This window comes from Gadus chalcogrammus, chromosome 13, assembly GCF_026213295.1.
Source record: "Gadus chalcogrammus isolate NIFS_2021 chromosome 13, NIFS_Gcha_1.0, whole genome shotgun sequence".
Classification (NCBI taxonomy): Eukaryota; Metazoa; Chordata; class Actinopteri; order Gadiformes; family Gadidae; genus Gadus; species Gadus chalcogrammus.
Genome location: NC_079424.1, coordinates 7,066,359 through 7,094,254, shown reverse-complemented (window position 1 = coordinate 7,094,254; position 27,896 = coordinate 7,066,359). Strand labels below are relative to the sequence as shown.

The window sequence follows — 27,896 nt, the reverse complement described above, 5'->3', positions numbered from 1 at the left end:
AAGCCTTCGGGCAGGGTGTGTTCATTTAGTCATTCTTACTTTATGTCACCGGTTGTTTTTCTAGCCTCTGCCACGAGCCACTTCGATTCTGTCCACGCACGCACATAGACACACACACTCACACACCCGACACTCATAGGCATGCCCACACAGGCACAGGGGCACGCCAGAGTGGCACTCTCAGCCCAGGCCAGGTTTAAAAGTTCACAACGTCCACGTTGGGTGAAATCACCATGCCATAACCTCCCTCCTATGGCTCATTTATTTAGCTGTTGTTTTGTTTCTTATTGGTTGTGCTAACATCCCCCCCCTCCCCCTCCTCCCCCTCCCCCCTTGCTCCTTCCTCTCCTCCCTGTTCTTCTTCTTCTTCATCTTCATCTTCATCTTGATCTTGATCTTGATCTTGATCTTCATCTTCATCTTCATCTTCTTCATCTTCATCTTCATCTTCTTCTTCTTCTTCTTCTTCTTCTTCTTCTTCTTCTTCTTCTTCTTCTTCTTCTTCCTCCTCTCCTCCCTGTCCTTCTTCTTCCTCTTCGTCTTGGCTCTCCTCCTCCTCCTCCTCCTCCTCCTCCAGTGTGCAGCACTGCTCCCCTGAGGATAAAGATCCAGCCTCTGAACCAGTCGGCTCTGACCCTGAGCTGGGAGCGCCCGGCCGCCCTCTACCACCCGCCCATCACCAGCTACATGGTGTCCTACAGCTGGGAGAGGAGCGACCTGGCCAACGAGAACACCTTCACCAAGGCCGCCGACCAGACCATGGTGAGGCACGGCGCCCACACACCTCACCGTGTTTAGGGTTTGGTGTGTTTGGTTCAGGGTGAGACTGAACTGGAGAGGGGGGGGGTGAAAGTGAGGGGGTGGAATGATGTAGGGCTGGCAAAGGCAGTGGTTGAACGTTGTTGTTTATCGTCTATAAAGGGTAGGGTAGCCTCTGAATGAATTACGGTGGGAAGGTTTTCACTTTAATTGTCAAACAGGTGACGAGAAAAAGGACTAGCTTGAGTCCGAAACCGGACTTTACATTTATATATGCGACAATTGAATGACCCTCAGCTACACCTGATGGAATGTCTTTTGAATCAAATAAGCATTTTGTCATATTTATCGATGTTGCCTGCAGTCCCAACGTTTATCGTGATAGCACATTTTTCCAAACCACCGAGCCCTGTAATCACACCTAGCATAGGTGCGCAGATAATAACGCATAATGCGTCGCTACGAGGCATGCAGGCCCACGTCAGGGTTAGCGCATTAGCGCGCCGCGCAGCCCAGTGTACCCTTTTGTAAGCGCGAAGGCTACAAAAGGCTTTATCGACCCACGCACGCACACAGCCCTCAAGTATCCGGCGGAGCCATGACAGCGCATCACACGCCACACTTTATTCTCAGACAAAAGGGCCGAGTTTATTGTCAAAGTGTTCGCGCGGCAGGGAACAAAGTGTTGTGTCCAGGGACGCTGCTGCTGATTGAGTGGCCTCTCGTATCTCCCGGACAGACAGACAGACGGGGGGGACGGGGAAGGGGGGAGGGGGGGGGTTTAAAGAGCTCTGATTGTTTGAAGGCCAGCGGACAGGGCCACACGTATCTGAGGACGGCGGGGTCACAGGCGACGCAGCAGCTCGGGAGAGGAGATGAGAGACCGCAGGGAGCGTCTGGACGATTACAAAGCGTCTCTCTCTCTCTCCCTCTCTGTCTCTCTCCCGAAACCCACCGGCCAGGGCTGTCAGGCTGCCCACCCTGGCTTTGATACATGTGGATAATGCGTGTCCTCTTTCAACGGAGAACAGAGCCCGTGACGCTGGCTGGAAGTGCGTCGGTTCATTTTTCTTTTCTCGGAAATTCGGGTTCGGCGTTTTGGTATCAATCAAAAAAAACGTGCCGTTATTCTTGGAATCTAAAATGGGAGCAAATAATAAATTGTTGATATATTTTGGTGTCTACTGGCTACACAATAGCCGCTGCTTCGTCCAGCCTGAGGCAGAGCAGTACCCACTCACCGCCCCACACTACTATTTTGTTCACTTCATTTCCATTTCAATTTCCAATGCCTATCTCTCCAGACACGGGTCAATTTGGAGAAGCACTTGCTTTCAGCTACCGGCGAGAAATTAGTTGAGAATCACTCACAGGCAAAAATCCAGCTACCTTTTTACAAAACCCTTTCTAACTTAAGTAATGTCAACTGCCAAGTGCTAAGCTCAAATGGTAGAAACAAAACACAGAGACGCCGGCTTTCTCTGCAGGATGGGCTCTCTGTTGTAATGTTGCAAAGCGTGTATTTCTGGTTTTGCTTTGCCCATGCTGCCATACGTCTTCCAAGGATTGTTCTTTCCGTGACGGTTGTTTGAGCAGGTATAAAAAGACATGTGCGCCTCTTGTTTCTATTAGAGAGGGATAAATATTGTCTGTCTTCCCCCCCCCCCCCCCCCAACAGAAGGCGGTGATATCCAACGTTTCCCCGGACTTCCTGTACCTGTTCAGAGTGCAGGCAGTGTGTCAGCAGGACCTCCGCAGTGACTTCAGCCAGACGCTGCTCTTCAGGGGTGAGCACCTTCACCTCAGGGGGGGATTGAGTAATCAATAATTTATACATTTATACATTAAAGCGGGTCCCCTTTTCGAAACTAACATTTCTCCTGCTGCGGTTTGCCTCTCGTTTCTCAGCCAACACCACAAGAATCTTTGAGGGGTCTCGAATCGTGAAAACGGGCATGGTGAGTTAACGAGAAGGGGGCTTTGTGTGTGGGCGTGTGCACGCGTGCGTGTGCGAGAAGCTGTGTGTGTGTGTGTGTGGGTGTGTGCACGTGTGTGAGAAGCTCTGTGTGTGTCTGTAAGACACTGTGTGTGCGTGTTTGTGTGTGGGTGTGAGTCGCTGTGTGTTTGTGCGTGAGACGCCATTTGTGTGTGTGTCTGTGTGTCTGTGAGACACTGTGCGTGGGTGTGTGTGCGATGCAGTTTGTGTCCGTGCGTGTGAGTCACTCGGTGTGTGTGTGTGTGTGTGTGTGTGTGTGTGTGACTCTGGTCTCCAGCCCACAGTGTCCCCGGCGTCCTCGGCGGATATGGCCCCCATCAGCTCCGGCTCCTCCACCTGGACCTCCTCCGGGCTGCCCTTCTCCTTTGTTTCCATGGCGACGGGCATGGGGCCGTCGTCAAGCGGCAGCCAGACCACGGTGGCGTCGCTGGTGACCAGCACGCTCCTGGCGGGCCTGGGCTTCGGCGGCGGCGTCATCTCCTCCCTGCCCGGCTCCCTGTGGCCCACCCAGGCCCCCTCCCACCACACCAGCCCCCCGCCCGCCCGGCCCACTACCCACCCCGCGGCCCCCCAGGGCCCCGACGCCGAGGGCCCCTCAGAGGAGAGCCCGCGGGAGGGGGAGGGGGCGGCGGAGGACAAGGAGAAGGGGAAGGAGGAGGAGGAGGAGGAAGGGGAGGAGGACGACGCCGGCGACGACAAGAAGAAGAAGGGGAAGAAGGCCTCCGACGGCGTCACGGACGAGGGGCTGGCCGTCGCCGTGACGACCGCCGCCACCACCACGCCCGCCACCGTCACCGTCGCCAACAACACGGAGTACGGGAGGCCTTCCACCCGGGGGCCGGGGACGGGGCCTGGGGTGACCCCCAACCCCGAGGAGGAGGATCAGGTCTCGGGGGAGGCGGGGGAGGACCTGGGGGTGACCCCGACCCAGGGGCCCAGCAGCGACGTCACGGTGATGCAGATCCCCCAGAACCCCACCCTGTCCACCAAAGGCCCCTGGGACAACAAGAGCCAGTGGCCCTTCTCCATCCCCAGTGAGTCTCCCACCCTACCGTGCCCGGCCAGCATCGTACAGCTACACCCCGCAGAACAGAGCCCATCCACGGGAGGTTCTAGTTTTTGCTCGTAAAATCCGACCTATTCAACCCCAAACCGAATTTCCAGACCATACCTTCTTCTCCTTCCGACGTGACATTCTCCGCAATGAATTTGTGTGTGTAGCGCTTCTCTGGAATCAAACCTGCACACACACACAGACGCACACACATGCACATGCACGTGCGAGCAGGCACACACACACACACACACACACACACACACACACACACACACACACACACACACACACACACACACACACACACACACACACACACACACACACACACACACACACTAAAGCAAAGCTGACGTCCTCATGCTTGAGTGTCACTACAAACCTGAGCCCTGCAGGCATAGGCAAGTTTGCCAAGAGGCTTTTGTTTTAAAGACGAAATGAAAGCAGTGGGAAGAGTTAGCTTCAGGGTGGGGGAAATGCCACCAGGGCATTTATCTTATGAAGTGCAAACTGTTTGCCATTTGTTATTTACCACAATTTAAATGCCTTTAACCGTCGGAATAATGAGATTCAGTTGCAGCACCCAAAGGTAAACCAAGACAATTATTTTGTGATTATCAAAGAAGATTCCGCACACCGCTACGTTGGAACGGTGGGAGGAAACGACTTGTATCACGCGCATACATCATTTATGCATGCAAGTTGCTGTAAAGCACTGCATATTTAAAGACCACCTCTGTGTATGGAAAGTTTACAAAGTATGCAGAGTGATTCGATTATAACAATCATTATAAAGTCAATCATTCTATTGTTTTACTTATTAATGTTATTCCACACAATGAGTCCAACAATTCCAAACTCCAAGAGACAAAATAGATACTGGCAAAAAAAGTAAACTCCAATGACGTGACGCCAGTGACATGGCTAACCCTCACCTAGAATCAAAACATTTCTGCATTGCTTGGCTGCTTCTCTTTCTGCGCTGTGACCAGGCTCTCTCTTAACATGGTAATATGTTCCAAATAAAACCAAATTCCTTCTCTAAAGTCACAAAATACACTTTTCCAAGGAGCCATCTAGCAATCCCTCTTGTCTGTAGGCTTTTTTATGCTAATGGTTTTCATAGTGACTGACCATTATCGTGGCCTTGAGGGTAATCTTCACGTCAATCACTGAGCCTCGTGCGTATGCACGCGTGAGCTGTGGGCGTTGCCGTCCGTCTATGTATGCAGGCAGGGTAGTCTTGTGGCGAGGGCGTTTGACTTCCAGCTGAAAGTAGGGCTGAACGATTTAGGAAAATAATGGAATTGTGATTGTTTAGATCAATATTACGATTACGATTTAGTATGCGTTTTCTCTTTTTAAAGTTCCTTATGTTCTGTATTATTCAGTCAACAAGCAATAAATCATTATGTAGTATGTCCAACACAACATTCGAAGCAGTCAACATATAAACTGCTCTTTCCTTTAGGCCAGGTCTAAAGTGTGGAGATGAATGGATGCATGACTTGAGATTATGACATCTTAATTTAACTATTGAATTGTCAAAGAAAAAATAAATCGGAATCTTACTGATCTCCGGTCAGTTAGAAAAACAAATCACCCCAAAAATGTAAAAAGATCCCGAAAAAATTAATAATATATAGGTTATATTTTTTTATTGCAGGCTTTGCGTTTTGCAAAAAATATAACATCGCAATATTGGTTTGAAGTCAATTTAAACGTTCAGCCTTGGCCGAGAGGGGTCTGTGTTCAAAACCCCAACGTCTACCTGTGGGGAACCTTGAGTCTTTTGGATGCTTACACCCCTGCCAAACTACTCCTTCATGTATCTTCACACCGTTCTGAATTCGCGAGTTAGTAACTTTGAAGACAAGAAACCAGCGAAAAGACCAAAAAAAAAAGATAAAACAGGTTTCAACTGCTTTTTCACCCGTATTTTTATCCTCCCTGGTTCCTCAGAGACGACAGACTCCTCCAACCAGTCCCGGAGCCCCGCGCCCGGGATGGGTCGTGGGGTGTGGATCATCCCCCTGGTGGTAGTGTCCACGCTCACCCTGCTGTGCCTGGTGATGCTGCTGGTGGTGCTGGTCTACTGGAGGTGAGAACTCCCCGTGCGTTTAGCACACAAAAGTGCAAACCCATCTAAAAAGGAACGGGGGGGGTTGGGGGGGGGGGGGGGGAAGTGGTACACTGGATCCCTTCCGTTCCACAAGGGCTCTTTTGATCCTGGCTGAGGAAACTAGGGCAGCGGCGTGCTACGTTCTACACACAGACGCACATACACACGCACGCACTCACGCACACACACTAACCAACACACACACTAACGCACACGCATACAAACGCACACACGCATATTAACGCACGCACACATACTAACACACACACACGCATACTAACACACACACACACATACTAACACACACACACACACACACGTATACACACACACACACACACCCACACATACTAACATACACACACACTAACACAAATTAACACTAATACATACGCACACACATTAACACTAACACACACACATTAACACACGCACACATACACACGTACACACACACATACTAACACACACACACATGCACACATACACACACATACTAACACACACACACGTATACTAACACACACACACACATACTAACATACACGCACACAAATTAACACTAATACATACACACACACATTAACACACACACATGCACACGCACACATGCACACATACACGCACACATACTAACGCATACACATGCACCCATACACACACACATACTAACATGCACACACATACTAACACACACACACACACACACACACACACACACACACACACACACACACACACACACACACACACACACACACACACACACACACACACAAACTTAGCCCCCCGGCCCCCATTCCTCTTCCTCAAGCAGTGCTTTGAAATGGCACGACTGGGGTTATATCACACAGATCTCTCCTTCACTCGTGACCTGTGCGGCACAACCCCTTTTCCATGCGAACACTCGCACTATACTCTTTTCATTTTATGTTGAGTTTCATTGTATAGTTGCATTCAATGATGGTTTCCAGGGGAAAGTCTGTGATTAAAGAGACCCTACCTTGTACTTTACAGTGATGTACGATTCACCACATATCCCCAGATGGGAAACGCTTAGTCCCCAGATGAACGGGGAGACAATGGAGAACGTGCCGGTAACAGTGCTATAACTTTAAATTATGGGCAACATACCGCTAACCATAATGAGATCATTATAAAAAATGAAAGGACTTAATTAAAATCTTAATGCAATGCGAAAACATGCATACATAACCATTCCGAGCGACTATGATGTGTACGTACATCTAGCTTTAGAGGAAATATTTTTAATAGAACTCAGTTCCCCCCTCGGTGAAAGAGATAAAATATTATTCATCTTATCCTGTCACTCCCCTGGGTGTGATGGGAAAGACCTAGAGGCCCTTAAAATGTGTCAGGGGCCCCAGCTGTGGCCCCAGCTCGCAGCTGATTTCCAGCCACACAGTAATTATATACACCGAGCCTTGGCCACGCTTTGGCTAGCTAGCAGACCAAGCGGTTCCCCAAAGGTTCCCCCTCCCGCGTCCACGCGCACATCCCTCTCGCCTCGTGCAGCTGTTTCAGGTCTCCCTGCCCGGGGGACTTAACTAAGATTCTACTAGAAAGAGGGTAACTCCTAACAAAAGATTCTCTGTCTTTTTTGGGAAGACTCTTTGTGGAGGGTTACACATTTGGTTGTTATGTCTTTCCTGTTGGCATGGTTAGTTGAAAGAAAAGCAGCTTCGGTTACGTCCTTCCACCGTCTGAAGAAACCGATTCTGGTTGTGGATGATAAAAATAATGTAAAAAGTATACGTGTGTGTGTGTGTGTGTGTGCGCGCCCGTGTGCTTGCATGTCACCACACGCTCCTCTCGGAGGTTGCGTTCATCGGGTAATCTCGGCAGTAACACAGTGTCTGCCGGCTGTCGGCGGCTGACAGGTCAACGGAAGGCGTGATGGCGGCGTAGCGTTTCAGGATATATAGCGGGGAGTGAATGAGGACAGGCAGCTCTCGGCTGTGAAAGGGGGCGTCACGGTGATTGTGACAGTTGCCAGACATTGTCTGCCTTCCCCCGGGGGGAACTGGACCATGATGAAAAGACTGGATCAACTCCCTCACATCCTGGCTGTCTTGGTCCCGTGTCTGTTCACTCTCTGTCTTGTCAATCTCCGCCGACTGGGAGGCTATTGGAGCACTTTGCTGCAATCAATCTCTCGGTCCCCCCCTTTTTTTTCCTTTTTTTTCCGCTCTTTTCGCTTCTGCCCGAGAATTGTCCGAGCGCTTGGCGTGAAGAGGCCGTCCCAATCACGCAGGCTATCTCTCAGGTGAACTCCAACGTCGTCCGTGGTATGGCGATACGCCGGTCAGAAGTCCTTTTATTTATTTATTTATTTTTCCTTATTCTTTTATGTTGATGTTGTCCTCATTTGTTCCCCCATCACAAACAACAGCCTACGCAGCTCCCTGCCTTAATGCGATACAATTAGTTTTCTAGAACAGCGCGAGGCAGTGCAGCTGCAAGCCTCTGGGGCACGGGGGGGCCCACAGATGCTCAGCAGAGAGGCGGCCATCTGCAAACGGCTGGTTTTAAAAGAGCTGGCCTCGGCGGCTCCCGGAGAGGCCCCGAGTCAAGTGATTCCTCGAAAGAGAGATGCATCAAAAACCGGTTCTAGGATTGATGTCCGTGGCGCGGCAGCCCACTCGCACCCTCATTTCCATTCTCTCAACCCCCCCAGCCCACCTCCTCGTTGGTTCCAGCCCATTCTTCCTCGACCCTCTGTGGGGAGCGGGGGAGGGGGGGGGGGGGGGGATGCAGGGTGTGGAGCAGAGGTAGTGACGGAGCCGGTTAGTTAGCCACGCTACATCTGACCCACCCGACGGGAGTCATTAGGGTGTGCAGCTGTGACGCAGGCCAGGAGCTAACTGCGCTCACACGGTCTCCCTCAGTCCTGCTCCCTCTCTCGCCGTCTCCCCATCTCTCTCTCTCTCTCTCGCTGGGAAATATCCTAAATGCTGTTTACTTTGGGGTTTTCGGCCTCTTTTTCGCACACAAAGAATGATCAACCTCTGCACCCTGCTCTGCATGAAGCACAGGTAGGGCGCATCCTTTTGGTCCAGAATTCTTGCAGTATGCCACTGGGAAGGGAAATGTTGAGGGGCTTATAGCAAATGGGGCTAGGACATTCAGGTGTTGGGGCGAAGACATTCAGGGGAGGGTGCTAACACAGCCAGGGTGTAGGAGTGACGCATCAAGGGGGTAGGGGTAAGAGATCCAGGGGACAGGGGTAAGAGATCCAGGGGATAGGGGTAAGAGATCCAGGGGGTAGTGGTAAGACACAATGGCCTCTTTTACTTCTGAGTTACAGAAGTAATCAAAGTCATCACTCCGTGCGCGTGCACTTTTCTTTATGTTGTGTTTATCGGCAGATAAAAGAAACGATTTCATGAGATTGATCTTGTGGATCAAACATAGTTCACTGCTTGATGCAAGATAATGAAAATGCCTTTTCTTCTTTTGTACTTGGTGGCGGCTGGCCTGTTTGTTTTTTTTCCCCTCGCAGTGCTTTGCCCTGAAGTGGAATGCTAATTCTTCTGGATAAGTGTGACACTTGGCTCTTTGTCGCTGTTTGTTTATCTTTTTCCCTGGCTGGTGTTGGCTCACACCCGCTCCCATGGGCCACTCAACTCCATTGACACTTACCTTGGCGAGAACGGAGTTGAGCTTTTAGAACGAAAAACTGTGGAACCGAACCTCGGTTGTAATTCCACTCACCGTTTAGAGGCTCACGCCGCAAATGGTCCCCTCCCCCTCCCCTCTCCCTCCCCCAAAAACCCTGAAACAACAACAATCTGACCTGGACAACACCGTGACAGACTGGACCTGGAAAACAATTTGACGCCGCCTCGCCAATGCGCCGTTTCATCGAGGATTCATCTGTGTTTGAGAACTGTGTGTGTGTGTTCGGCGCTGCCGTGTGTTACCTGCCACGCCCGTCTGTAATCTGTCCTCCCCCTGTCTGTCCATCTGTCCGTCTGCGTCTACAGGCGGTTCTTCCAGACGGCCCACTTCTACGTGGAGGAGACCAGCTCTCCGCGGGTCGTGGCCAATGAAAACATCCCGATCATCCCCATACCGGGTAAGCCCGGCGTCATGTGCACTACAAACTAACTTTTTTTTCTCCCGCCCCCTTGTCTGCAACTTTGAAAATCTTAGTACGCCTATTATTGTCGTTGGAGTCTGAGTCATAAAGTTCAGACTTAAAGAAGAAACGGTCATGGTTGGATTGATTCTGAATTCAGCGGCTCGGTCAATCAATGAGGGGCAAAGGGGGGTGAAACAAGTGAAGTAGAAATGCATCCGGGAGGGTTGAGTTACAAGGCCTTCAGTGGGACAAGGCGTCCGCGTAGCCAGTATCGATCGCTGCCTTATAGGAACCCTCCCCCCCTCCCAGCCCCTCTGGCTACGCCCATCCTCCGCTGGGTTATCAATCATTTTCACAGGGTCGTTTACCACTTTGTTAGCTTAATGTCTTCATTTGCCCAGTTTCAATTCATTTATATGTAAATGACTCTGCGAGCACCACTGTGGGAGCGGCAGTTTCAATGGTCCAGGTAGCAGCGCGGCGGCGGCGGCAGCTAGTCAATATTAAAGCTCCGCGGAGCCATTAGACTCACAGGGACTCTGGCTGTGACCCATTTCATGGCACTGATTCCTTATTTAAAGAGTACAGCTGCTGACAATATCGACTCTCCCACTGTTGGGCTTTATACTGCGCGTCTGTCTCCTGGACGTTCTGTTCTAGCGCTCTCCTTTCGCCGAGTCACCGCACATTTCTTGTTCTCCTTGTTTCGGGGTGTCCAACCCCCTCCCCTCAAACCTCACACAACGCTCTGAGGACCGCAGCCGGGGAACGTCTATAAAGACAGATAAGGAAAGGTAAATGTTAACAGGACTTGGCTTAATGGAATGGAGATCTTTTCAATGGGTTATAAATTGCATCATTTCTCCGGCCACTTCGACATTTAAGAAGTTCTAAAAGTGAAACGACCCGAGTAGTCTCTGAGGTCATTCTCTATTTGGCGTGGCGTGCGTGTGTGTGTGTGTGTGTGTGTGTGTGTGTGTGTGTGTGTGTGTGTGTGTGTGTGTGTGTGTGTGTGTGTGTGTGTGTGTGTGTGTGTGTGTGTGTGTGTGTGTGTGTGTCGCTGTCTGTGTGTCGCTGTCTGTGTGTCGCTGTGTGTGGGCGTCGGCCTGTGTGTCGGTGTGTGTGTCTCTGTGTCTGTGTGCGCATGCCCATCCATGTGCGAGCGTGTGTGTGTTTATCGGTGTCCTCTCCCACCGTCCACAGCTTTTACAGTGGCTGTGTACAAGCTCACACACACACACACACACACACACACACGCGCGCGTGATGCAGCGTCCGTATGCAAATCAGCCCCCCCCGCGCCCTTCTGTTTCACCAGCCGTACCACCCTGCACCCTGCCCTTGGCAGCTTTAGTTCATATCTTTTATTTATTTTTTTTCAATTGCTCTGTCAAACATCACATTTCCATTTTAATGAACTCTGCTGATTAGCCGGACGGACCTGTCTCGCGCCACAAAGCCAGACAGGCGAAGGGAAATACGTTTTGATAAATGAACAGGTAATGATAAAAAAAAAAAAGGTCTCGCGGCCACCTCTGCTGTGTTACCCAGTCAGGCGCACGTAGGCCCTCTTGGCCCCAGCTGTAATGGAGTATTAGTCATTGCCCAGTAATAAACTGGTCTCCCCGGTGGTGGTAGTGATGGCAGCTGAGCCTTTTGTCTGCCGTTGTCAAGAGTGTGACCGGCGCCGTTTAGCCGTGTGTTGTTGAGGTCTCATGATGTTGTCACCATACGCGCGCGCGTTCGCTCACTTTAGGAAATGCTTGAAATGTAAAATGAAGGCTTCTGTCTGGGGAGTTTATCACGGTCAACGTCAGCCCTGCTCTGTGCTAGCAGGAGGAAGATGGGAGTACTATGTGTGTGTCTTTTTCTGCCCTGTTTTTGGGGTTATTTCTTTTGAGAGTTATGTTATGTTGTGCTGTGATGATTTTCACCTGAACTTGAGGCTGGTGCAGAGCCAGTGAGTGATCTGGTTTCAGACCTTGCAATATATTTGCCCTCTGGTCAAATGGGAAAAATGGGAAATCTAACAAATGACATCCTGGTTCCTTTTCTCTCTGTATTCTCCACACACGCCGTGGATGTCAACAGACCTTGTCGCTTTGTAGAAGATATACATCACACACACACACACACACACACACACACACACACACACACACACACACACACACACACACACACACACACGTGTGTGTGCATGCTCACACATGTTCACACAACAAATGATCACTGCTAGTATAATGCTAATGTGTATATGCTAATGCTGATGTGTTTCCTACCACAGATGACATGGATGCCATCCCAGTAAAGCAGTTTGTGAAACATATCATGGAGCTCTACTCTAACAACCTGCAGGGCTTCGCCCAACAGTTTGAGGTACAGTCGAAACCGCCCCTCCCTACGTTGCTTAATTAGCATTGAAAAGCTATCGGGGTCACTGGAGACATGCATCATTGTGTTTTGTTTTTGGCTAGCGATGGCTATCCTCGACGCTTTGATTCAGTGCATGTCCTCCGTAACTACTCTGCAAATGAGGTCTGGGTTTAGGCGCTCATGTGGTGTAATGTCCTGTTTGTGAGTTTGCGTGTCGATTTTGGCGAACAGATGGATAAGGGAGGGAAAGAGACGCAAAGGTCGGACAGAATAAATTGGGATAGACGGAGGTTAATTAAACGGGGTGGAGTTGTTGGCGGGGTTGAATGGGCGAGTTCAGGAGCACATTTCCGCGTTGCCACAATGAAGGCGGGCAAACAGTTTCTGTACCTGAGGCCTTGTCTCTAATTAGAGGATGTATCCTATCCACCAGGGGCATCTACTTTAAGTATTGCTGTTTGAATAGTATCTCTCGTTCAAATCCTCTATTATCATTATAATGTGAAGAAATTATTGAAGGCCTCCCCCCTCTATGGGAGTATGCTCTGGTTGGCCAATCTTCACGAAACAACTCCTCACAAACATTTCCCTGATGTATATTTTCCTAAGTTAAACGAAAAAAATAATCACTTTATTTTACAAACAAACGTTTATTATCGAGTCGTTTTATTGAGTGATTTTCTTTTTTTTCTATGAACAACACAATCATGCCCCCCCGCCCCCACCCCCCTACCCCCCGCTCGCTACGCCTCGCTGACCTTGTACGTGTTTGTGTTGTCGTTTTGTGCGTTTGTGTATTTGTTTACCCCGCCCTGGCCGTCCCCCTCCCCAGGAGGTCCAGCGCTGCACGGCGGACCTGAAAATCACGGCAGAACATTCCAATCACTCCGACAACAAGCACAAGAACCGATACATCAACATCATGGCCTGTGAGTCCCGCTAACGCCGTGCCGAACACAAGCCTCCTTACTGTGGCACACAGCGCCTCAGAATTGATAGCCACGGTTGGTGGTGGGTGGTGGTGGTGGAGGAGGGAGATGGAGGAGGAAGAGGAGGAGGAGGAGGAGGAGGAGGGAGAGAGCTTACAAATAACATGTCGGGGTCTCATTTCTTTCCCTAGATGACCACAGCCGGGTGAAATTACGAGCGCTGGCAGGCAAAGACGCCAAACACAGTGATTACATCAACGCCAACTTTGTGGACGTAAGTCGTGCTTTGTGATCCATGTTGGCCTATTTTGAAGTCAACTTTTCATTTCTTTTTACCTTTATTTTCCCCTGTCTGGTTCTGGTCTGGTAGTTCACTCTGGGTTTTTTTCCGCCTCTGTATGTTAATCGCGTAAAAATACTGATATTAATTCTGGGTTTGAGTTCCATTGAAACCCGAATGTTAACGCTGAGCACGGCCGGAAATCTGCCGGGAATTTCCACTCCGGCGGCGGAATCATTAAAAAGAGAGAGAGGGAGAGAGGGACATTGTTTTTCATTTGCCACAATCAAGGTCACATAATTTTCGTGCTTTATAGGAGACGTCTAAACGAATGAGCAAATATGATTTAAAATAAATGAATTTCGCAGCGCACACCCTCCATTAAAGCATCACTCAGGGCTCACTCCTTGATCAATAGAGAGTAGGATGCCGCTAATTAGTATTGCATTGATCGCCCCTCACATCTCATTCACAACCGGGCCGTCTCATTCTCCCCTGCTTCCCCCTCTCTCTGGTCTTCAGGGCTACAACAAACCCAAAGCCTACATCGCCGCCCAAGGCCCCCTGAAGTCCACCTTCGAGGACTTCTGGCGCATGGTGTGGGAGCAGAACAGCGGTGTCATCATCATGATCACCAACCTGGTGGAGAAAGGCAGGGTAGGTGGAGACAGGGTGGCGGGTTATATAGGGAGGGGGACGGTGTGATGGGCAGGCTTGTGTCAGTGGCTACAGGGTGTTGGAACCCCAAGCTGAAAGGTACCGGCTTCCGTCCTCAACGTTCGCAGCCTAACCTGTAGGAGATGCCTCCAACCCCTCCATGCTCCTTAATGCTACTATTACGATTCTGTCAACCAGCAGAGGATTTTATTCATGGAAATGGTCATTAATGGGCAGGTGTTGCATCTTGCTCAAGGGTGCCTATGAATGCGGAATCTGTTTTCAATCCCACCACTCTTGGATACCCCTAATCTCACTCAAAGTCCCTGTGCGGGAAGGCCTCTGCCAAATGACTAAACAACTAAACAAGAATGCTTCTGTGGTGCTGTGTTTTGAAACCCTCTCTGGTTATGACTTTTCCCCAGAGGAAATGTGACCAGTACTGGCCCAGCGAGAACAGCGAGCAGTACGGCAACATCGTGGTGACCCTAAAGAGTACCAAGGTGCACGCCTGCTATACGCTGCGCCGCTTCCTCATCCGGAACACCAAAGTCAAGAAGGTAGGAGTGACTGTGACCAGCCCAGCAGAAGCCTCTGCCCCCAAATCCCCCTGTTTTTTTTGAGGGCATCCAGGGGTTGGGACCGACGTCCCAAACCCTGGAGACAGAAGGCTCTGGATCCTGTCGGAACGTGTAGCAGGACAGCGTTGTCACCACCGGCCATGGTTCTCAAACCTTCTGGCATATAATTTCAACAGAGTAGCTCCTACACCGGCACAAAACCTTTTTGGGAGAAAAATTATACAATTAACATAATAATGAAAACATGAACATTGAAAAGGTGAAAAAAAACTCACCATTTAGGCCTCTGCTTCATGAAATTGTTGGCTAATTTTTAAACACCAAAGAAGCACAATGCCAGGGGAGGCTCAGAGCATGTAGAGGTGAATCCCATTAAATTATATTCCTCCTGAAACTGATTTGCGCTTCTGGATGCGCTTTCTTTTTCACAGATTCACCTTTCTCCTTGTCAGATTTAAGCTTCTACCACTTGAACATTTTCTTTTGTCTAGCTTTCAGAATTGAATATTTTGATTTTTATTACATTTTCATGCAGTACTCCAACGTACCCCTAGGGGTACGAGTACCCCCGTTTGAGAACCACAGGTCTATTGTGTTGGAGTCCAATTCAAAGAGCCCCACAAAGGGTTTGACTCCCCAACGTCCACAAGCCCATTACTCACTCTAACCTCTCCCTCCCCCCCCCCTCCCTGACCCATAGCGACCCTGTCTTTTATCCCTACCACCCTATGTATGGATGACACTGTAAATACCCGATGTGTGTTGCAGGGGCAGAAGGGAAACCCGAAGGGCAGGCTGAACGAGCGCACGGTGGTCCAGTACCACTACACCCAGTGGCCCGACATGGGGGTCCCGGAGTACACCCTGCCCGTCCTCACCTTCATCCACCGCTCCTCGGCCGCCCGCACCCGGGACATGGGCCCCGTGCTGGTGCACTGCAGGTAGGGCCCCTGCAGAGCCCCACGCCTAGGGCTGTGAGATTTATCGACATTTTAATCACGATTTCATCAAACTCGAATAATGTTCAAAACATTATTTTCGATTTCAACATCTTCTATTCAAACATTTCAGATTTTTTAAGGGCAAATTTCAAGGTTCGCACTTACAAAGGGGTTTTTTTTGGCTGAATAAATGCGTCATGTTTTCATTATCCAACTGAATAATCGTGATTTCAATATTGACAAAAAATATTATTTTTTCCATAATTTAGCAGCCTGGCGCATTCACAATGGGGGAAAATAACTGATTTATTTGATATATTTTTTATCACTTCTGGTAAGAAGAGTAGAGACAACATTTCAAGGTGGAAGTTCAGCTTAAATTTTCTTTCTTATCTGCCGTATACGGCACATTAAAAATCCTCCCAGCGCTTTCTTGTTGAGTTTATCGACTTTGCCCAAGCCTGACGGCGTGGGAAAAGCCCCGCCTCGGACTCACTTCTCGTGTACAGTCTTTTTTGTTACGTCGTCCGTTACATGGGTCGCTACGTGGTTTATAGCAGCCTTGGTAACGTTGTCCATAGCGTCCTTCGTTGCGGTCTGTCAGGGCGTCTGTTACACCAGTTGTTACGTCGTTCATAACGTTGTTCGTTAACATTGTTTGTGACGTCGTTGGTTTACGCCGTTCGTAACATGTCTGGTCACACAGTTCGTATTGTTGTTCATTACATCGTTCGACATCACTAGTCCTGACGTGTGCGACCTACATACCTATTTTCACTACACTTCCTCCTGCACCGTGTTGAACACTTCCATCTCACACATTAGTTCTCCTCGCAATCCCAGCCAGTATGAGTGCGTGTGAGTGTGTCCTGAGTGTGTTGGATTGACGCACTTCGTTGTTCTGTCCCTCTCCTCTTCTCCTCTCCCTCCCCCTCTCAAACTCTCCCTCTCTCTCCCCCTCTCCCTCTCCAACTCTCCCTCCCCCTCTCACTCTCTTCCCCTCCCTCCCTTCCTCCCTCTCCCTCTCCCTCCTCCTTCCTCTCCCTCTCCCTCCATGTAAACACCAGTGCTAGTTATCCTGGCTCACAGCTCCCTCTATGGGTTGGCTCTCTTTGACGATGGGTTTTGTGCCCTGTTGGTTTCTAGCGCCGGTGTCGGGCGGACTGGCACCTACATCGTCATCGACAGCATGCTCCAGCAGATCAAGGACAAGAGCACAGTCAACGTCCTGGGGTTCCTCAAACACATCCGAACACAACGCAATTACCTAGTCCAAACGGAGGTATGCCTAGCTCCCGGCATGTCACGGCTCTTAGCACTAATGAGCCAATGAACACAACTTGAATATATATACTCACTCACTCTCTCACACACACACACACACACACACACACACACACACACACACACACACACACACACACACACACACACACACACACACACACACACACACACACACACACACACACACACACACACACACACACACACTCTCGATTGGGCCCCCTCAGCGTTATAAGCAGTATCTGTTTTCCTTGTTGTTTCTTTTCTTCCCTGCCGTTCGTGGCGTCTGATCGGTCTCTCTCTCTCTCTCTCCCGCGGTTTCTCGGGGCGATCAGGAGCAGTACGTCTTCATCCACGACGCTCTGATGGAGGCCATCCTCATCAAGGAGACGGAGGTCCCCGCCTGCCAGCTACACGCCTACGTCAACGGCATCCTGAAGCCAGGGGCCACCGGCCGCACGTGCCTGGAGAAGCAGTTCAGAGTGAGTCCCCGCACACGCGCATAAACGTATACACACACACACACACACACACACACACACACACACACACACACATATACATATACACACGCACATACACACACACACGTACTGACACACATATATGTATATATGTTTATATATATATATATATATTCACTCACTCTCTCACACATACACACACACATAAACACACATAAACACACACACACACACACACACACAGACACACAGACACACACACACACACATATATATATAGACACACACAGACGTACACATATGCACACATACGCACACTCTCACCCAAGGCCCTGTTAGTGCAGCTCATCAGCTGACAGCTGTGATTGATGCTTCTCGCTGCAGACTCGGGAGAAGGCGTGCTAGCACCGCGGCTAGCTAGCGGAGTAGGGCTAGCGCGTTGGCCTGCAGGGTACCCTAAGGGTGCATGTAACCACAGGAGAGTCCTTTGATGTGGGCTGTAATAACATGCCAGCGTGTTTTTGAAGAATGCTGCACGTTTCATGAGACTTCAAGCATTTTTTTATGATTTATCTTTTTTTTCTTATTTTTTTAAAGCATTGGGGCAACAAACTAATTGGACTCCCAGATAATAAGAGTTTTGACGTTGAGGTCTTGAGAATTTGTAAATTGGAGAATATATCACTTCCTCTCAGAGGGCCTAGTCAAAGCTCCCACCTCGGGCCTTAAGAAAGAGTTTCCAGGCATGACAACAACAGTTGGGAACGTTGAATAGCGCGCAAGCCCTACACGGTGTTACCACAATCCACATGGCTTCCTGTTTTATAACCAAGTTTCACATGACAACCCCCTCCCTCCCCTCTGATGTTCTCCCTCTCCTCCTCCCTCCCCCCTCCAGCTGTTGTCCCACTGCAACATGAGGTTTGTGGAGTGCTTCAGTGCGCAGAAGGACTGCAACAAGGAGAAGAACCGCAACTCCTCTGTGGTTCCCTGTGAGTAGAGCCCTCCTCCGCCGCTCCCAGCGTCCTGCTCCGACTCTCAGCTCCCGCTTGGTCGTCATCGTTAGAGCGAAGGCCCAGCAGCACATATAGGATATATAGGACCTCATGTCCCATATATCCTTCATGTGTATTGAGATATATATATATATAACTACACAGTATGTGTGTATTCATATATATTTTAATACACATATAGGATATATAGGACATCATAATAATAATAATAATAAATTAAATTTATATAGCGCTTAATATGGTACTCTAAGACGCTTGTTATGTCTTGTTATCATGTCCTTTATATATTAATGCATACATAGGATATATGGTGACGTGATGTATATCCTATATGTGTATTAATATGTATATATATGAATACATATACGATATACTGGACGTCAATACAAATATAGGATATTTAGGACACAAGATATATATTAATGCACACGCGTATATATCTACGTATATATAATCTGCGTGTGTTTCTGTATATTCATCAGCAGTATATGTATATTTTTCAGTTTCAATGCGTTCTCTATAGCCTGAGAGCAAATGTGTTGCCATAGCGACAGAATCACAGGATAATGACTGTGTGAATTATTAGCCATTCAAATATATGGCAGAGCTGAGTCTCAAAAACCCTGTTTTATTCTCTCTCTCTCTCTCTCTCTCTCTCTCTCTCTCTCTCTCTCTCTCTCTCTCTCTCTCTCTCTCTCTCTCTCTCTCTCTCTCTCTCTCTCTCTCTCTCTCTCTCTCTCTCTCTCCCCCTCCCTCCCTCCCTCCCTCTCCCCCATTAGCGGAGCGTGCCAGAGTGGGGCTCTCTCCTCTCCCTGGCATGAAGGGAACGGATTACATTAACGCGTCCTACATGATGGTACAGTATGAGCAGCTCAGTCCTGCCCTGTTTGTTTTCCCTTACTGCCTCTTTTTTAATCCACTGTCCGCATCCGCTCTCCCCTGCTTTGTCTGAAACCAACATATTATAGTGTCGCTAGGCTAAGCGGCACTGGAACATTTTCAATAACAATTTAGCTTCTTCTGTGTGCGTGTGATTACTGCACTAGATTGGGTTATGCCTGTAGAGAGGAACAACGTCGCTACTGCGCTGGGGAGCGTTGTCTTTAACACGTACAGACAGTGCCTGTTCTCCATGTGTTGGTTGAGTCGATAACAATGACTTAATATAACGAGAGAAAGGGCGGGCAACCATTATCATGAGCCATGTGTATGAGATAGTCAGTGATTGTCATGAGCCATTAGTGTCTGATAGTGATTATCACGACGGATTGGTATCTGATAATCATTGATTATCATGAGCGATCGGTATCTGATGGTTACTGATTATCATGAGCAATCGGTTTGTGGTGTTCATTGATTATCATGAGCGATCGGTATCTAATAATCATTGATTATCATGAGCAATCGGTATCCGACAGTCATTGATTATTATGAGCGATGGATATCTGATAACCATTGATTATCATGAGCGATCGGTATCTGATAACCATTGATTATTATTGTGAGCGATGGGTGTGGGGATTAAATGCTGACCCGTGATCTCTTGCACCCCCAGGGTTACTACAGGAGCAACGAGTTCATCGTGACCCAGCACCCCTTGCCCCACACCACCACAGACTTCTGGCGCATGATCTGGGACCACAACGCCCAGATAATCGTCATGCTGCCTGACAACCAGGGCCTGGTGGGTACTGAGGAACTCAAGGACTTGTGTCTCACTCACCAATGCGGCCACACCTGTCGGTTTAGTATTTGCTTGGAATTGTGTTAACGCCGCACGGAACCGAACTCAAGGGAATGTGGTTGGCGGTGGACAGGTTTTATTCTATAAACAGCGAAAACTTTTGAAACAAAACCGATGGCAGCAGTGGAAAACAAAGTTTGGTTTTCAGTTGAAATGTGCAACAACAAAAAAAGTGCTTTGTTTTTTCAAAAGGCGGTGAAAGCAGACTTGGGGTCATTGTTAGAGGAAAATGTTGTTGTTTTTTCCGTAACCTCGCAAAGGTCTTAACGGTTAACAAAAGAAATGTGGTTATAACTTGCTGAATTGTGCGCACGCTGTGTTTCCCCGCAGGCGGAGGATGAATTTGTTTACTGGCCAAGTCGAGAAGAGGCCATGAACTGCCTGGCCTTCACTGTCACGCTCATTAGCAAAGACAGACTGTGCCTCTCCAACGAGGAGCAGATCATCATTCACGACTTCATCCTAGAGGCCACTCAGGTGACGTTAACACACACTTACACACACGTGTTTGTAGTTCACTCACACACGCAGGCAGTCACACAGGTTCATAGTCGCACACGTAAACAGTCGCACACACACACGCAGTCACACACATACTCCCTCACACACTCACCCCCCCGAAATAAAAGCGAACTCCTTGCGAAGCAATTTGCAGTTTACACTTAAGTGTCTCTGTATGTGTAGAGGTGTGTGTGTGTGTGTGTGTGTGTGTGTGTGTGTGTGTGTGTGTGTGTGTGTGTGTGTGTGTGTGTGTGTGTGTGTGTGTGTGTGTGTGTGTGTGTGTGTGTGTGTGTGTGTACTGTGTGTGTGTACTGTGTGTGTGTGTGTACCTGTATTTGTGTTTGTAGTTCGACGAAAGTTACACTTATGGGAGACCATTTACTGCATACCCCCTACCCCCGCACACACACACACACACACATAGCATATACTTCTGGTTCTCCATTTTGATATTCAGTTCTGGCTAGAGACGGACTTTGGCATGGCCGCTGCATGCATTATACATCATCATAGCATACAACATTCAGAGGCTTCAAGGAGGTTGAAGCTGAGGTGCAGCAGAGGACGTGTGTGTGTGTGTGTGTGTGTGTGTGTGTGTGTGTGTGTGTGTGTGTGTGTGTGTGTGTGTGTGTGTGTGTGTGTGTGTGTGCGTGTGTGTGTGTGTGTGTGTGTGTGTGTGTGTGTGTGTGTGTGTGTTTGTGCGTGTGTGTGTGTGTGTGTGTGTGTGTGTGTGTCTTAACTGGCCGTGTTTACTGTGTGTCTTAACTGTGGTCTTAACCATGTGTCTTAACCTTGTCCTAACTGTGTGTCTTGTTCAGATGTGGATATCAATATACAGATGCTTTGAGCGATTGAACGAAACACCGATGTGGATCTCTAGCGTTCCGGATGCTGTCTGCATGGCATTAACACTCGTCTCTCCTCTCTCCCTCCTCACCCTGGCAGGATGACTACGTGCTGGAGGTGAGACATTTCCAGTGCCCCAAGTGGCCCCACCCAGACGCCCCCCTCAGCAGCACCTTCGAGCTCATCAACGTCATCAAGGAGGAGGCCATGACCCGGGACGGGCCCACCATAGTGCACGATGAGTACGTTTACAGGAACCCTAGTTCACCAAGAGTACGTTTACAGGAACCACAGTTCACCATGAGTACGTTTACAGGAACCATAGTTCCCCATGAGAACGTTCACAGGAACCATAGTTCACCATGAGTACGTTTACAGGAAACACAGTTCACCATGAGTACGTTTACAGGAACCATAGTTCACCATGAGTACGTTTACAGGAGTGCACGATGAGTACGTTTACGGTAGTTAGTTCACCATCAGTACGTTTACAGGAACCATAGTTCACCATGAGTATGTTTACAGTAGTAAGTTCACGATGAGTACGTTTACAGGACACCATAGTTAACTATGAGTATGTTTGCAGGACACCGTAGTTCACCATGAGTATGTTTACAGGACACGATACTTCACAATGAGTACGTTTACAGGACACCATAGTTCACGATGTTTACGTTTACAGGGCAACATAGTTCACGATGAGTATGTTTACAGGATGTTTTACTTGTCCTAAGATGACACCTCTGTGAAGAGCTGAATCTTCTCTAACCTGAAATCATGGTTAAAGGATAATCGCCATCTTTCCATTTTATACATTTAAACATCAGGACTATTTAGTAATGAATCAACATAAGGGATGCACCGATGTATCGGACAAACATCAGTAATGGCCGATATTCGCGTTGTTGACGGCCATCATCGGAAAATGAGATGACATTCACCGATGGTAGTGGCCGATGTTTACATGTTTAATGCTTCCTCCTCTTGTAATGTCACTGGAACATGTCTTACAAACTGCATATCGCTGATCTTTCTCCGAGACAGTGAAATACTCCCACACAACCGACATTTTCATTCAACTTTATTTGTAAATAAACCATACTTTTTTTTTTTTCTTTCTGCCATATCACTCCGCAAGCGTCCTCGGTTGCTAAGCGACGTCAACGTCTTTGGCAGACTATTTTTCAGCTTATCCACACTACGAATGCTGGTAACAAATAAATTGTAAAAAGACACATCGTGTGAAGGTATTTTTCTGGCCATAGTTTCCATATGCTAAAGACGTGTGTAGAGACGTGTCTAAAGACCGTCATGCAGGCTGTGTTCAGTCAAATAAATAGCGATCTGTTTTCGGCTCATGTAGGCCTATCTGCCTAAGCCCACGTTGAAATAATTTAGATGTTGAATGTTGATGGCGCAGTTGTTGAAATAAACAGATTGATTTCATACAAATCTTAAAAGCCTCTCCCTGGGTCATTCTGTGTGCGTGTATACGAGGTGCGTGTCTGCATGCGTGCGTGGGGGGTTAGGGTTTGATTCCCTGGCACAAAAGGGGGAATAAATAACAACAACAAAAAACACATCGGTGTCGGCCAAATTGTTATTTTAAACATCGGTATCGACCCAGAATTTCACAATCGGTGCAACCCTAATTAACATACTCCAAGGATTACCTTATAGACGCATACAAAGTTTTACTCACCATGACTCCTTGGTGAAGTTGAGGTTAATGTAAAAAATAAAGCAAGCAAAAAGAAATCCTCAAACCTGGCCTTCTGCTGCCTAGTCATCAGTTGTCGCGCTCGGCCAAGGACAGCGAGAACCCCCCCACTCCCCCCAGGATAATGATATCACCGAGTCATCAGCTCTCCTACTGATGCAGCCAGAGACGAGCGTCTTGGATGCAGTCAGCCCTGACTGCATCCAAGAGGCTCGTCTCTGGCTGCGTCAGGACGAGAGCTGACCTTCTAGGATGTGCATTACTGAATTGGATCCCCCCCCCCCCCCCCCCTTCAGGTACGGCGCGGTGAATGCCGGGACTATGTGCGCCCTGATCACCCTCTCTCAGCAGCTGGAGAGCGAGGGCGCTGTGGACGTCTACCAGGTGGCCAAGATGATCAACCTCATGAGACCCGGGGTGTTCACCGACATCGTGAGTACCCCCCCCCCCCAGGGTTTTTCAATGGTTCATGTTTACGAAGGGGTGCACATTCAGTCCATGGTTCATGTTTACTAAGGGGTACACATTCAGTCCATGGTTCATGTTTACTAAGGGGTACACATTCAGTCCATGGTTCATGTTTACTAAGGGGTACACATTCAGTCCATGGTTCATGTTTAATAAGGGCTAGATACTCAGTCCATGGTTCATGTTTATTAAGGGGCACACATTAAGGAAGGGTGAGGACTAGTAGTTCCACCGTCTATTTATATTTCTAAAAAATATATGATTTTAGAAATGTGGAAATCATAAGGACAAAACTTCGATTTTTTTCCAACAGTGAAACATGAAGCTAAAATCAATGCCAAATTAAATAAATGATCACAAAACTCTGAACTTTGCAACCTTTTGATTAATAGCGACTGTGTTCTCCTGTGCATTACAGGAGCAGTACCAGTACCTGTACAAGGCCATGCTGAGCCTGGTGGGCTCCAGGGAGTGGGAGCCCACCAGCATCATGTACATGGAACCCACCGAAGACATGGCGCTGGTGGACGTATCGGACCCGGCCAAGAGCATGGAGTCTCTGGTCTGAGGAGGCCTCACCACACAGAAGGGCTGCAGGAGAGGCACTCGACTTATGAAGAAAACAACGGAAAAACTAACTGTCGTCGGACTTCAGGACGGGGGACAAAAAAACTTTTGTGAGGCCTTTTTCGCCAGACTGAATAACCTTATTACTTTTTTACATTGAGGGGGAAAAAAAAAAGTTTTTGGATATTTATTTTTTGTCATTTCTCTCCTTTTTCTTTTTCGTCTTTGATGTTATCCTGCTGAGTGCACCTGTTGTTGTTTTTAAGTTGAAGTGAGGGAAAAGCAGCTCTGTCTAGTTTGCACTACACTATCAGTGTTACTGCCTGAATCCAATCGAGTCACAGTCCACACGACTAACCCCATAGGCTACGCTCTACGTGTACATTGTTTGGACTCCAATTAATTGTTTTTGGTTTTTCTAACCAGCTGGATGGCTTAAGTTAAGTGATATCGGACACGTTTTCCACACACTTAACCACAGAAGCTTCGTTAAACCGTCATCCCTTTATATAGATTTCTACCACGCACCAAGTGGTTTACAGCCACAACCGTCAATAAACTACTTTAGGCTTTTCTACTTCACTCATCACTGCAGTCTTGTAATCGTTTTTATTTCGCTTTTCTGGTCCTTTAACATCTAATGTGAGCTTTTATTCATTCATGCTATGATTTATACTCAATATATTCTTTGTAATATATGCTATGACGTTAATTGTCTTTGATGTCCCATGTATCTATACTTACAGACCTTTCACCCACTATTATTATTATTGCTATTATTTATTTTGAAGACACAAAGTAATAATGAATAGCCTTGAAGGCCTTCATCTTTATTTTTTTTACAGCCTCGTCGAAACACAGCCATTGTGATTCAATTGTAGTCAATGTGATTCGGTTGTGGTCACCACTTCTGTTCTTATTTACCCAATTACTTAGCAATGCATTATTTGTATCCAAAGAAATGGTTTCAAATCCTAACCAGATTTTTTGTTTTATTTCATCTTTGACATTTTTCTCATTTAAGAGTGGAGGGAAAATCGATTCGGCTTCATACAGCTAAGATTCCTCCAGACAATTTAGGCAGGTTTCTGTCTACTTAACAAGCCACCATCGATCGCTGTACATCAATGTTTTATATATAAACTTTACAATTTTGTTTCATCCAGGCTTATATATCGTCTGTGTGTGCGGACTCTTTATTATGAAAAAAAACAACAATAACTCCAACCATCAAAAGCTATTTTCCTTCATTGATTGATATATCTATATCTATATATATAAATATATACACTCTCTAGAGTGTATTTTCTACGTTCAGTTATCTGCTTAAACCCACTTCTCTACCAAAGAGGAGGTTGCCAACTCAAGTGAAATCTCTCCAACATTTGGAGATGCGTCCAGATTTCAGATTATTTAGCTCAATAATGAACTGTTCTCTGTGACAATTGTTCCTTTTTTTGTTTGTCTGGTTTTTGCCGTTTTAGCTTTTTTCTTTCACTTTTCTTGTTTTACAAGATTTCTCACCGTTTGATATTCCTATGCTACTTAACAGTATGTATAGACTTGTTTTGTAAGCCATGCGCACATATATTAAAAAAGAACAAACTTAAACGTTTAAATATATTCTTCATTGTCATAGAATCCTATATTTTCATATAAAAATTGGTCAGCAAATTGGCCCTAGAAATGGAAAGACATTTGAGTAAAAAAATAGTAAGACTCAACCCAGAGCTAAATTCACTATTCTGAAACGTGTCTTTCCTTCTAAGGTTCATACTGGTATTATTTAAAAGGTCTGGATATTCCCAATATAAAAAAAGTTACTACCGCATTTTAGTCAGGTTGGCAGTTGGTGTATTTTGTAAGTCAAAAAAATGAACAACAAATGGTTTTGCCCATTATATGATGGTATCATAGTGTTGTAATGCTATGATACTGTGATATACCGTATAATAGTGTCATGGTGTTATTTAATACGGAAAGTGTATTGTTATACATTAAATAAAGTATGGTGGGTTTTGATGTGATGTATCCTGATATAAAACGATTGCAGATTGAGTTCTATTTGGTGAAGCCTGAATACAATCCCATTGGACATTCATTGTTGAGGCTGTTCCAGTGGTCAATGGTTTCCCTCTGGATTTATGCTAGCATATCTATATAGGACACATTAGGGACATGTACAAATGGGACACGTACAGTAATTTTATTTAGAGGCAACAGCTCTTGCATATTACAACTGTTGGCTTTCATAAGGCAAAAAGCAAGAATGAATCCACCAGCGAATTGACACAGAAAACAGAAAGCGGTTTGGAGAGGGTGGGGCAGACCACGGGCATGCAGCGATGGCTCAGAATGCAATGTACAGCATTAGAGATATATACAGAACAACAGTGTGACCCAAACAAAATGCCAGACATCTCATTCTACACAGTTTACAGAACAAAGACGAACCCAGCTCCATTTTTTTTCTTAATTATTCTTTTAAATAAAAAAGGTAACCATTTCAGCTTTTTTTTTTTCATCTCGTAAAAGTGCAACTCAATTTAAAATAGAGCCTCGTTTCAAGAGGCCATTTTGATGTTTGAAAAAAAGCAAAGAAAAATAGAATCTCCCGAGTTATCAAAACAGAGCATTGAGAATATTGCATCTCTAGAATATATAGCCACTCAGGTGAGGCCAGGTAGTCCTACTCCTGTGAGGTGACGTCACACACAGCGTCGACGAGGAGCGGGAAACGCACGTCTTTACTGTCGATGTTGATAACAGTGGAGTGGACGACGAGAACCCAAACCGAAGAAAACAACCGAAAATAACGTTTTTTTTGACACCCCGATTAATAGCCATAAAACTTAAACACAGACGGGTTTGTTTGCAGTTCGTAGCAAGTTGGCATTCACTTAAAAACAGACGACATATAAGAGGGTCCACACACTCGTCACGACAATGTAGGCTACCATTAATGAATGTAGAGTACGACAAAGAAGCGCCATATACGATTGCGTTGGACAGGGACACACCTATTAATCTCACTCAACATCGTCAAACAAATGGTACTCCATATTGCTTAGTAACACAGAAATGAATTAAGAAATCAAAGATGGGTTTCGCTATCTTTATCATGACACAGCTAAACTGTCGATCATGGTCTTTTTTTTAAACATTTTTATTTATATTTTCCTCAGTATAAGTAACTATTTTTATCGTATTTTATAGTTTATAATTCCTTTCGTAGGCATTTTTCGAGCTGACAAAGGGATCCTAGAGTGGCTATCTGAGTAACAGATTTGGTACATGCGTCGGTTACCAGGCTAAAGTCAAAAGTGTGGTGGGGTGGGGGTGGGGGGTGTTAGGGTGGGCGGTAGAGGAGGACGTGGTAGTGGAGGTTGGGGTGGGTAAGGGGTGTGTTTAATGGGCTGGGAGGATCAGGGTGTCAGAGCAGGTACTCTCTTTCGCTCTCTTATTCTCTATCTCTCTGTC

At 47.2% G+C, this 27,896-nt stretch overlaps 1 protein-coding gene across 1 annotated transcript in view; it reads left to right on the top strand.

Annotated features, from left to right (window-relative positions):
- Window positions 1-27,603, top strand: part of LOC130401482 (receptor-type tyrosine-protein phosphatase gamma-like) — a 94,649-nt gene extending 67,046 nt beyond the window's left edge. Inside the window, exons 9-29 of the mRNA XM_056605285.1 lie at window positions 578-762; window positions 2,438-2,546; window positions 2,668-2,717; window positions 3,033-3,789; window positions 5,775-5,913; window positions 9,942-10,033; window positions 12,327-12,418; window positions 13,248-13,344; window positions 13,536-13,618; window positions 14,147-14,281; window positions 14,707-14,841; window positions 15,631-15,803; window positions 16,950-17,085; window positions 17,426-17,572; window positions 18,453-18,546; window positions 19,350-19,426; window positions 20,126-20,254; window positions 20,645-20,791; window positions 21,761-21,903; window positions 23,678-23,813; window positions 24,268-27,603. Of these exons, the coding sequence (XP_056461260.1) occupies window positions 578-762; window positions 2,438-2,546; window positions 2,668-2,717; window positions 3,033-3,789; window positions 5,775-5,913; window positions 9,942-10,033; window positions 12,327-12,418; window positions 13,248-13,344; window positions 13,536-13,618; window positions 14,147-14,281; window positions 14,707-14,841; window positions 15,631-15,803; window positions 16,950-17,085; window positions 17,426-17,572; window positions 18,453-18,546; window positions 19,350-19,426; window positions 20,126-20,254; window positions 20,645-20,791; window positions 21,761-21,903; window positions 23,678-23,813; window positions 24,268-24,417 (3,206 nt within the window). The 3' untranslated portion in view covers window positions 24,418-27,603. The remainder of the gene's footprint in view (window positions 1-577; window positions 763-2,437; window positions 2,547-2,667; window positions 2,718-3,032; window positions 3,790-5,774; window positions 5,914-9,941; window positions 10,034-12,326; window positions 12,419-13,247; window positions 13,345-13,535; window positions 13,619-14,146; window positions 14,282-14,706; window positions 14,842-15,630; window positions 15,804-16,949; window positions 17,086-17,425; window positions 17,573-18,452; window positions 18,547-19,349; window positions 19,427-20,125; window positions 20,255-20,644; window positions 20,792-21,760; window positions 21,904-23,677; window positions 23,814-24,267) is intronic.
- The last annotated feature ends 293 nt before the right edge of the window (window positions 27,604-27,896 follow it).